At 44.7% G+C, this 12551-nt stretch overlaps 1 protein-coding gene across 1 annotated transcript; it reads left to right on the forward strand.

Annotated features, from left to right (window-relative positions):
- The first annotated feature begins 2117 nt into the window (after positions 1-2117).
- LOC134393941 (olfactory receptor 1J1-like) lies at positions 2118-3086 on the forward strand. Its single transcript, XM_063118968.1, has one exon. The coding sequence runs from the start codon at positions 2130-2132 to the stop codon at positions 3084-3086; it is 957 nt and encodes a 318-aa protein (XP_062975038.1). The 5' UTR covers positions 2118-2129.
- The last annotated feature ends 9465 nt before the right edge of the window (positions 3087-12551 follow it).

Below are 12551 nucleotides of genomic sequence, written 5' to 3' on the forward strand. Positions count from 1 at the left end.
TAAAAAGCAATACATTTATATTTAATGAGGAGCAATTAAATATAATTGTTTTATAAAATGGACCTGTGGGATGCTGCAATCTGCAGCAGCAGACTGAGGATAATGGATCTTCTTAACCCTTTTGCCTCTTTGTGAATGGGCTGAAGAAAAGTCTGTGGTGTGAATGGGGTGTGTGTGTGTGTGTGTGTGTGTGTGTGAATGGGGTGTGTGTGTGTGGCTGTAAGAATGTGGAGGGGGGAGAGAGAGAGGTTTGCCCTCCCATGTGGGAGGGAGGTGATATTTAAATCACCAACCTGCCAATTCCAGGGCCAGAGCCAGTTTTGAGGAGAGTTGTCTGCAGGAACACTCTATGGGCTGGAGAAAGGCAGAGGGTTGGTTCATAAAGAAGATGGTGCAGAGTGAGAGGGGGAAGAGAGGTGATGGTATGGAGAAACTAAGACAAGGTTCTAGAATAAAGGGAGAAATGACTCCCTTTATTCCCTTCACCACTCTGCCGCAAAGATCATCTTCTTAGCACGCCGCTCCGACCATGTTACTCCGCTTCTGAAATCTCTTCATTGGCTTCCAATTCACTTCAGAATCCAATATAAACTTCTCCTGTTAACCTTCAAAGCTTTTCACGGTCTAGCTCCTTCCTATCTCTCCTCTCTCATCTCACACTATTGCCCCGCTCGTGCTCTTCGCTCCTCTGATGCCATGTTTCTCGCCTGCCCAAGGGTCTCTACTTCCCTTGCTCGGCTTCGTCCATTTTCGTCTGCTGCCCCTTACGCCTGGAACGCTCTTCCAGAACATTTGAGAACTACAAGTTCAACCACAGCTTTTAAAGCTCAACTAAAAACTTTTCTTTTTCCTAAAGCTTTTAAAACTTGATGTTGTGCAGACTTTATACTGTTAGTTTTACCCTACCCTGTGCCTGCTTACCCTACCCTGTACCTGTTTGCATTCTCTTCCCCTCCTTATTGTTTTACTATGATTTTATTAGATTGTAAGCCTATGCGGCAGGGTCTTGCTATTTACTGTTTTACTCTGTACAGCACCATGTACATTGATGGTGCTATATAAATAAATAAATAAATAAATAAATAATAATAATAATAATAATAACAAAGTGCAAGGAAACAAGAGATTACAACACACTGGGCATTTTCAAAATGTTGCTATTCAAATGAAATTTTATTCCATTATAATTATTTAATTCATTCAGTAGCTTTAATTATTTAATTCATTCAATGCATTAAATTAGGCATCTTAAATGTCGTCTAGTTAGGTTTCTGCTGTTTTGCCTTGACTTAGGAGATCCACCTCCACCCCCTTTATTTCTCCCCGCCCCCCGCAACGTTTCAACTACAGAATTGTACACACCACTTCTTCCTCTTCCGTTCCCTATGCTGTATGGAAGCTGCTGAAGGAAAACTGGGGTGGGATTCCATCTTCTACAGCATGCCCAGCAAGGCCAAACCTAACCATGGCCACTGCTTACTGTCTGTGACAAAAATGCAAGATTGCAGCAGAAGGAGGCAGAAGATTATTTTTAAAAAAAAAAAAACACCAAAGAGATCAATTAAAATACTTCTTTGGGGGGGGAGTTCATGTTCTGTCTAGGGATTCTGGGCAGTGTGGGAGTACTCCTAGTGGCTTGGATCCCATGGGTCAGATCTATCTGTCACCCATTCCGTCACCCTTAATGGCACCCCAAATCCACAGCCTGTGACAATGTTAGCTTATGGCAGGACTACCTCTTTGCCCATTAGTCCACATGGTCCTCCTCCTCCGGTTTCTGTTGATACTAACTTGTCGGTCCTTTTCTTGCAATAGACATGCCTTGAGAGGTTCACCATGGCACAGTAAGTTGGCACACCCCTGTCCTAGGCAATTATTAAGCATGGTACAAATCTCACCTCAGCCATGCATTCAGGAGGTGGTGTTAGGAAAGCCACCATTTTGTCAGTATCACCCGCCCCCATTTGCAAAATGGGGATAATGATAGCCCTGCCTTATAGGGCTGCTGTAAACATCACTGAGACCATGCACAAGAAATGCCTTGAACATTGCAAGTACTACATATACATCCTAACTGTTATCAGTTTGGCTTTGAATCCTCTGTTTTCCAGCTCTCTTCCAGTCGCATCATGATGAACAAAACTGCAATCACGGACTTTGTCCTCTCGGGTCTCTCTACTAGACAGCCAGAATATGAGGGCCTGCTTTTCTCTCTTTTCCTTTCCATTTACCTGCTGACCCTCCTGGGAAACGTGTTGATCATCCTGCTAATCCTCTCCGATGCCCATCTGTTCCATCTTCCCATGTACATCTTCCTCAGCCACCTTTCCCTGGTGGACATCTGCTTCAGTTCTGCGACAACCCCTAAGATGCTGCAAATGCTCTTGTCCAAGACCAAGACCATTTCCTACACAGGTTGCCTGATGCAGTTGTATTTCTTTGTGGCCTTGGGTAATGCGGATAGTTTCCTTCTGGCGTCCATGGCGTACGACCATTATGTGGCCATCTGTTTCCCATTACACTATGCCACTGTGATGAGCCGTAAGCACTGTCTCCAATTGGTGGCCGGGTCCTGGCTGGTACCCTGTCTCCATTCCTTACTGCAGACTCTAATGGCATCCCAGCACTCCTTCTGCACCTCCTTGGAAATCCCTCACTTCTTTTGTGACCTTCGGGAGCTCCTCAGTCTTTCCTGCTCCGATGTCTCTATCCATCAGCTGATCATCCTCACCAAAGGAGCCTGCGTGAGCCTCAGCCCTTTCGTGTGCATCCTTTTGTCTTATGCTCAGATTCTTTCCAGCATCATTAGGATACCATCCACCCACGGGAAGTACAAGGCTTTCTCCACTTGCGGGTCCCATCTCATCACGGTGGCTTTGTACTTTGGGGCAATCATGGGAGTCTACTTCCAACCTTCTTCCCATGGGGGACAAGCTAGTGCAGGGAACATGGTGGCCTCTGTGATTTTTATGGTGATAGCCCCAATGTTGAACCCAGTTATATATAGCCTGAGGAACAATGAAGTGAAGAATGCCATGAAGAGGGCCCATGGAAAGATGACAAGGAAATGCTGGGTCTGGGGATAGCATTGCTTGGGAAAGGAAGCAATGAGCCTTGGAGAACTCATCGAGAGATTACAACCACTACATATTTATTTATTTATTTATTATTGCATTTATATCACGCCTTTTTTCCTCCAAGGAACCCAAGACGGCATACATAATCCTCCTCCTCCTCTCCACTTTATCCTCACAACAACAGCCCTGTGAGGTGGGTTGGGCTGAGAGTCTGTGACTGGCCCAAAGTCACCCAGTGGGTTTCCATTGCCGAGTGGGGACTAGAACCCGGATCTCCCGACTCCCAGTCCGACACTCTAGCCACTATGCTAGGGTGACCATATTTTGGAAACCAAAAAGGAGGACAACATGGCCGCCCCATGGGGGTGTGCCCACCAACATGTCCAGCCCCCAAGGGGGCGTGCCCACCAACATGTCCAGCCCCCAAGGGGGTGTGCTCACCAGCATGCCCAGCCCCCAAAGGGGCGTGCCCACCCAAACATGGCCTTGGTCACAGGTCTAATTTCACAGCACACAATTAAGACAGACCTGTTCTACATTACATCTTAATGTTAAAATCATAGAATAGCAGAGTTGGAAGGGGCCTACAAGGCCATCGAATCCAACCCCCTGCTCAATGCAGGAATCCACCCTAAAGCATCCCTGACAGATGGTTGTGCAGCTGCCTCTTGAAGGCCTCTAGTGTGAGAGAGCCCACAACCTCACCAGGCAACTGATTCCATTGTCGTACTGCTCTAACAGTCAGAAAGTTTTTCCTGATGTCCAGATGGAATCTAGCTTCCTTTAACTTGAGCCCATTATTCTGTGTCCTGCACTCTGGGAGGATCGAGAAGAGATCCTGGCCCTCCTCTGTGTGACAATCTTTTAAGTATTTGAAGAGTGCTATCATGTCTCCCCTCAATCTTCTCTTCTCCAGGCTAAACATGCCCAGTTCTTTCAGTCTCTCTTCATAGGGCTTTGTTTGCAGACCCCTGATCATCCTAGTTGCCCTCCTCTGAACACGCTCCAGCTTGTCTGCATCCTTCTTGAATTGTGGAGCCCAGATCTGGTCACAATACTCTAGATGAGGCCTAACCAGGGCTGAATGGAGAGGAACCAGTACCTCACGTGATTTGGAAGCTATACTTCTATTAATGCAGCCAAAAATAGTATTTGCCTTTCTTGCAGCCATATCGCACTGTTGGCTCATATTCAGCTTGTGATCTACAACAATTCCAAGATCTTTCTCGTTTGTAGTATTGCTGAGCCAAGTATCCCCCATTTTGTAACTTTGCCTGGAATAAATCACTGGAATAAAGTATAAGTGAGACATTCAATGTATCTGAAATTAAGTTCACTCATTCCTACTTCTGTAGCTTTTGCTGTACGTTGAAGCTTTTGCTATACTGTGTGCTCAGCTACACCAAGAAGGGTATTCCACTATGAAAGCGGTATATAAAAGTCAGGAGCCACACTATTACTTTATAGAGGTATTCAACTGCACTGCACGAGCTACACTACTGCTTTATAGTGGTACTGAAGAGCACTGACAACTGTTGGGGCCCATGACACATCTACACCAAGCAGGATATAACACTATGAAAGTGTTATGAAAGCGGTATATGGTATGTGTCATGGGCCCCAACAGTTGTCAGTACACTTCAATACTGCTATAAAGCAGTAGTGTGGCGCCTGGATTTTCTATACCGCTTTCAGAGTGGAATATCCTGCTTGGTGTAGATGAGCCCTATGTGTGATACAGTCTCCCCTTCCCTCAAATATCTTTTCTGACTGCAAATCCTTCACTGGATGACCATAGTCTAACCTTTCCTAACATTTAACACTGTTTCCCCATCACCTTACTGCATACTGCTACCACTGAACAAATGAAGCAGTTGACAAGTATACAACAACCAAACATTCTTGATAGGCTGGAGTGCTGGGCTGAAAACAACAGAATGAAATTTAATAGGGATAAATGCCAAGTTCTACATTTAGGGAATAGAAACCAAATGCACAGTTACAAGATGGGGGACACTTGGCTCAGCAATACTACAAACGAGAAAGATCTTGGAATTGTTGTAGATCACAGGCTGAATATGAGCCAACAGTGCGATATGGCTGCAAGAAAGGCAAATGCTATTTTAGGCTGCATTAATAGAAGTATAGCTTCCAAATCACGTGAGGTACTGGTTCCTCTCTTTTCGGCCCTGGTTAGGCCTCATCTAGAGTATTGTGTCCAGTTCTGGGCTCCACAATTCAAGAAGGATGCAGACAAGCTGGAGCGTGTTCAGAAGAGGGCAACCAGGATGATCAGAGGTCTAGAAACAAAGCCCTATGAAGAGAGACTGAAAGAACTGGGCATGTTTAGCCTGGAGAAGAGAAGATGGAGGGGAGACATGATAGCACTCTTCAAATACTTAAAAGGTTGTCACACAGAGGAGGGCTAGGATCTCTTCTCGATCCTCCCAGAGTGCAGGACACGGAATAACGGGCTCAAGTTAAAGGAAGCCACATTCCGGCTGGACAGCAGGAAAAACTTCCTGACAGTTAGACCAGTGTGATGGTGGAATCCGCTACCTAGGGAGGTTGTGGGCTCTCCCACACTAGAGGCATTCAAGAGGCAGCTGGACAACCATCTGTCAGGGATGCTTTAGGGTGGATTCCTGCATTGAGCAGGGGGTTGGACTCGATGGCCTTGTAGGCCCCTTCCAACTCTGCTATTCTATGATTCTATGATTCAGAAAGAGCACAAACTACTATTAGCCTTGTTACAAGGTAGCTTCTGTGAGCAGTACTGACTCCATTTTGAAGTGACCCAAAACCCGACCTATAAACTGCGAGCAGTAACCATTTCCTGATAGACGTCTTCAAATGCCTTCCCCAGAGACAAAGCTGGGGGGAAACCAAGCAGAATATGACTGCTGGATGGCAAGAGTTTTACCTGGTCATACACATGCTAATGTAGCCCTGTTGCTGAACTCCAAGCTGCATCAAGTACAGCCATCATCCGCAAATCATCCTCTTTTGTTCCCATAGCAAGTAGACCTTTAAACAAGATCATACCAAGATCCCCTAAAGGGGGAGGGGAAACAGAGGCTAGCTTCTTTTTGAGTTTACTAGATTCCAGCTTGCGAGAACAAGCTGCCATGCTTTTCTTTCCTCTTCACCTAACCAAGAGTTGCAATGCTCCACAATTCTGCTCTACAAGAAAGGGCTGCAGCCCAAGGAGAGGTATATTATTATTATTATTAGATTCCCTCTACTCTTTCCCCTGCTGTCTCTGTGTATGCTCTTAAGTCTCAAAAGGTCTATTTTTCAATCTTGAAACTGCTTCTAAGCCTTTACATGCTCAGCTAATTTCCCCAAAACTAGCTTGTGCCTTTGTATTTGTTTCAACCTCAATAAATGTGCCATTGTGGCGTTATCCCCTTCAGTGCTGTAAGTTTCTTGAGTTAGAATCGCCTTACTTCGCCACAGACGCTCTATTACCAATGTCAAAAGATTCCTTAGAAGTGGGTGTAAGTCTCATTAGAACGTGTGCAAGTTTGTACACGGGTCTAATGAGAGCACATCACGTAACAGATCTGGTGGAGAATGTGGGCAGACACGTGTCTGTTCATACACACGTTAGCATAGAGGTTCACTGTATGAATGCTTTGTTTCCTGTTTCCTGTGCTGGGTAACACTAATGTGTTTGAAGTAATATTGCATGCAAAATGTTTTGCTTAGCCTAAATGTTTGCTAGAACTGTGATTTTAGAAACTGCTTTTTAGAACTGCAAAAATTAGAATTGCTAGAATTGTTTTGCAAGGCCTTGGTGTCTTGAAGGGGCTCTCTTTGTGCCTTACAAGGGATTACCCAATGCGTGTAACTTTTGTCTACTCTCTGGTGGCTGCACTTTGAGACTATTTGGAATCATAGAATAGCAGAGTTGGAAGGGGCCTACAAGGCCATCTAGTCCAACCCCCTGCTCAATGCAGGAATCCACCCTAAAGCATCCCTGACAGATGGTTGTCCAGCTGCCACTTGAATGCCTCTCTTAATAGTACAAGGCCATCTAGTCCAACCCCCTGCTCAATGCAGGAATCCACCATAAAGCATCCCTGACAGATGGTTGTCCAGCTGCCTCTTGAATGCCTCTCTTAATAGATTAGAGAGAAAACTAGGTTAATTTTTAAATTTAATTCAGGTTTGAGGTAGACTCTTCTTGCCGTTGGAGGCTCTATTTTTGAAGTTTTTCTGGTATGAACAGGTTGCTTATCAGGAAGCAACAGCTGGTTGTCCAGCTGCCTCTTGAAGGCCTCTAGTGTGAGAGAGCCCACAACCTCACCAGGCAACTGATTCCATTGTCGTACTGCTCTAACAGTCAGAAAATTTTTCCTGATGTCCAGATGGAATCTAGCTTCCTTTAACTTGAGCCCATTATTCTGTGTCCTGCACTCTGGGAGGATCGAGAAGAGATCCTGGCCCTCCACTGTGTGACAACCTTTTAAGTATTTGAAGAGTGCTATCATGTCTCCCCTCAATCTTCTCTTCTCCAGGTTAAACATGCCCAGTTCTTTCAGTCTCTCTTCATAGGGCTTTGTTTCCAGACCCCTGATCATCCTAGTTGCCCTCCTCTGAACACGCTCCAGCTTGTCTGCATCCTTCTTGAATTGTGGAGCCCAGAACTGGACACAATACTTTAGAAGAGGCCTAACCAGGGCTGAATGGAGAGGAACCAGTACCTCACGTGATTTGGAAGCTATACTTCTATTAATGCAGCCAAAAATAGTATTTGCCTTTCTTGCAGCCATATCGCACTGTTGGCTCATATTCAGCTTGTGATCTACAACAATTCCAAGATCTTTCTCGTTTGTAGTATTGCTGAGCCAAGTATCCCCCATTTTGTAACTTTGCCTGGAATAAATCACTGGAATAAAGTATAAGTGAGACATTCAATGTATCTGAAATTAAGTTCACTCATTCCTACTTCTGTAGCTTTTGCTGTACGTTGAAGCTTTTGCTATACTGTGTGCTCAGCTACACCAAGAAGGGTATTCCACTATGAAAGCGGTATATAAAAGTCAGGAGCCACACTATTACTTTATAGAGGTATTCAACTGCACTGCACGAGCTACACTACTGCTTTATAGTGGTACTGAAGAGCACTGACAACTGTTGGGGCCCATGACACATCTACACCAAGCAGGATATAACACTATGAAAGTGTTATGAAAGCGGTATATGGTATGTGTCATGGGCCCCAACAGTTGTCAGTACACTTCAATACTGCTATAAAGCAGTAGTGTGGCGCCTGGATTTTCTATACCGCTTTCAGAGTGGAATATCCTGCTTGGTGTAGATGAGCCCTATGTGTGATACAGTCTCCCCTTCCCTCAAATATCTTTTCTGACTGCAAATCCTTCACTGGATGACCATAGTCTAACCTTTCCTAACATTTAACACTGTTTCCCCATCACCTTACTGCATACTGCTACCACTGAACAAATGAAGCAGTTGACAAGTATACAACAACCAAACATTCTTGATAGGCTGGAGTGCTGGGCTGAAAACAACAGAATGAAATTTAATAGGGATAAATGCCAAGTTCTACATTTAGGGAATAGAAACCAAATGCACAGTTACAAGATGGGGGACACTTGGCTCAGCAATACTACAAACGAGAAAGATCTTGGAATTGTTGTAGATCACAGGCTGAATATGAGCCAACAGTGCGATATGGCTGCAAGAAAGGCAAATGCTATTTTAGGCTGCATTAATAGAAGTATAGCTTCCAAATCACGTGAGGTACTGGTTCCTCTCTTTTCGGCCCTGGTTAGGCCTCATCTAGAGTATTGTGTCCAGTTCTGGGCTCCACAATTCAAGAAGGATGCAGACAAGCTGGAGCGTGTTCAGAAGAGGGCAACCAGGATGATCAGAGGTCTAGAAACAAAGCCCTATGAAGAGAGACTGAAAGAACTGGGCATGTTTAGCCTGGAGAAGAGAAGATGGAGGGGAGACATGATAGCACTCTTCAAATACTTAAAAGGTTGTCACACAGAGGAGGGCTAGGATCTCTTCTCGATCCTCCCAGAGTGCAGGACACGGAATAACGGGCTCAAGTTAAAGGAAGCCACATTCCGGCTGGACAGCAGGAAAAACTTCCTGACAGTTAGACCAGTGTGATGGTGGAATCCGCTACCTAGGGAGGTTGTGGGCTCTCCCACACTAGAGGCATTCAAGAGGCAGCTGGACAACCATCTGTCAGGGATGCTTTAGGGTGGATTCCTGCATTGAGCAGGGGGTTGGACTCGATGGCCTTGTAGGCCCCTTCCAACTCTGCTATTCTATGATTCTATGATTCAGAAAGAGCACAAACTACTATTAGCCTTGTTACAAGGTAGCTTCTGTGAGCAGTACTGACTCCATTTTGAAGTGACCCAAAACCCGACCTATAAACTGCGAGCAGTAACCATTTCCTGATAGACGTCTTCAAATGCCTTCCCCAGAGACAAAGCTGGGGGGAAACCAAGCAGAATATGACTGCTGGATGGCAAGAGTTTTACCTGGTCATACACATGCTAATGTAGCCCTGTTGCTGAACTCCAAGCTGCATCAAGTACAGCCATCATCCGCAAATCATCCTCTTTTGTTCCCATAGCAAGTAGACCTTTAAACAAGATCATACCAAGATCCCCTAAAGGGGGAGGGGAAACAGAGGCTAGCTTCTTTTTGAGTTTACTAGATTCCAGCTTGCGAGAACAAGCTGCCATGCTTTTCTTTCCTCTTCACCTAACCAAGAGTTGCAATGCTCCACAATTCTGCTCTACAAGAAAGGGCTGCAGCCCAAGGAGAGGTATATTATTATTATTATTAGATTCCCTCTACTCTTTCCCCTGCTGTCTCTGTGTATGCTCTTAAGTCTCAAAAGGTCTATTTTTCAATCTTGAAACTGCTTCTAAGCCTTTACATGCTCAGCTAATTTCCCCAAAACTAGCTTGTGCCTTTGTATTTGTTTCAACCTCAATAAATGTGCCATTGTGGCGTTATCCCCTTCAGTGCTGTAAGTTTCTTGAGTTAGAATCGCCTTACTTCGCCACAGACGCTCTATTACCAATGTCAAAAGATTCCTTAGAAGTGGGTGTAAGTCTCATTAGAACGTGTGCAAGTTTGTACACGGGTCTAATGAGAGCACATCACGTAACAGATCTGGTGGAGAATGTGGGCAGACACGTGTCTGTTCATACACACGTTAGCATAGAGGTTCACTGTATGAATGCTTTGTTTCCTGTTTCCTGTGCTGGGTAACACTAATGTGTTTGAAGTAATATTGCATGCAAAATGTTTTGCTTAGCCTAAATGTTTGCTAGAACTGTGATTTTAGAAACTGCTTTTTAGAACTGCAAAAATTAGAATTGCTAGAATTGTTTTGCAAGGCCTTGGTGTCTTGAAGGGGCTCTCTTTGTGCCTTACAAGGGATTACCCAATGCGTGTAACTTTTGTCTACTCTCTGGTGGCTGCACTTTGAGACTATTTGGAATCATAGAATAGCAGAGTTGGAAGGGGCCTACAAGGCCATCTAGTCCAACCCCCTGCTCAATGCAGGAATCCACCCTAAAGCATCCCTGACAGATGGTTGTCCAGCTGCCACTTGAATGCCTCTCTTAATAGTACAAGGCCATCTAGTCCAACCCCCTGCTCAATGCAGGAATCCACCATAAAGCATCCCTGACAGATGGTTGTCCAGCTGCCTCTTGAATGCCTCTCTTAATAGATTAGAGAGAAAACTAGGTTAATTTTTAAATTTAATTCAGGTTTGAGGTAGACTCTTCTTGCCGTTGGAGGCTCTATTTTTGAAGTTTTTCTGGTATGAACAGGTTGCTTATCAGGAAGCAACAGCTGGTTGTCCAGCTGCCTCTTGAAGGCCTCTAGTGTGAGAGAGCCCACAACCTCACCAGGCAACTGATTCCATTGTCGTACTGCTCTAACAGTCAGAAAATTTTTCCTGATGTCCAGATGGAATCTAGCTTCCTTTAACTTGAGCCCATTATTCTGTGTCCTGCACTCTGGGAGGATCGAGAAGAGATCCTGGCCCTCCACTGTGTGACAACCTTTTAAGTATTTGAAGAGTGCTATCATGTCTCCCCTCAATCTTCTCTTCTCCAGGTTAAACATGCCCAGTTCTTTCAGTCTCTCTTCATAGGGCTTTGTTTCCAGACCCCTGATCATCCTAGTTGCCCTCCTCTGAACACGCTCCAGCTTGTCTGCATCCTTCTTGAATTGTGGAGCCCAGAACTGGACACAATACTTTAGAAGAGGCCTAACCAGGGCTGAATGGAGAGGAACCAGTACCTCACGTGATTTGGAAGCTATACTTCTATTAATGCAGCCCAAAATAGTATTTGCCTTTTTTGCAGCCATATCGCACTGTTGGCTCATATTCAGCTTGTGATCTATAACAATTCCAAGATCCTTCTCGTTTGTAGTATTGCTGAGCCAAGTATCCCCCATTTTGTAACTGTGCCTGGAATAAATCACTGGAATAAAGTATAAGTGAGACATTCAATGTATCTGAAATTAAGTTCACTCATTCCTACTTCTGTAGCTTTTGCTGTACGTTGAAGCTTTTGCTATACTGTGTGCTCAGCTACACCAAGAAGGGTATTCCACTATGAAAGCGGTATATAAAAGTCAGGAGCCACACTATTACTTTATAGAGGTATTCAACTGCACTGCATGAGCTACACTACTGCTTTATAGTGGTACTGAAGAGCACTGACAACTGTTGGGGCCCATGACACATCTACACCAAGCAGGATATAACACTATGAAAGTGTTATGAAAGCGGTATATGGTATGTGTCATGGGCCCCAACAGTTGTCAGTACACTTCAATACTGCTATAAAGCAGTAGTGTGGCGCCTGGATTTTCTATACCGCTTTCAGAGTGGAATATCCTGCTTGGTGTAGATGAGCCCTATGTGTGATACAGTCTCCCCTTCCCTCAAATATCTTTTCTGACTGCAAATCCTTCACTGGATGACCATAGTCTAACCTTTCCTAACATTTAACACTGTTTCCCCATCACCTTACTGCATACTGCTACCACTGAACAAATGAAGCAGTTGACAAGTATACAACAACCAAACATTCTTGATTGGCTGGAGTGCTGGGCTGAAAATAACAGAATGAAATTTAATAGGGATAAATGCCAAGTTCTACATTTAGGGAATAGAAACCAAATGCACAGTTACAAGATGGGGGACACTTGGCTCAGCAATACTACAAACGAGAAGGATCTTGGAATTGTTGTAGATCACAAGCTGAATATGAGCCAACAGTGCGATATGGCTGCAAGAAAGGCAAATGCTATTTTGGGCTGCATTAAGAGAAGTATAGCTTCCAAATCACGTGAGGTACTGGTTCCTCTCTATTCGGCCCTGGTTAGGCCTCATCTAGAGTATTGCGTCCAGTTCTGGGCTCCACAATTCAAGAAGGACGCAGACAAGCT

The sequence above is a fragment of the Elgaria multicarinata genome, chromosome 3 (assembly GCF_023053635.1).
Source record: "Elgaria multicarinata webbii isolate HBS135686 ecotype San Diego chromosome 3, rElgMul1.1.pri, whole genome shotgun sequence".
Lineage (NCBI taxonomy): Eukaryota > Metazoa > Chordata > Lepidosauria > Squamata > Anguidae > Elgaria > Elgaria multicarinata.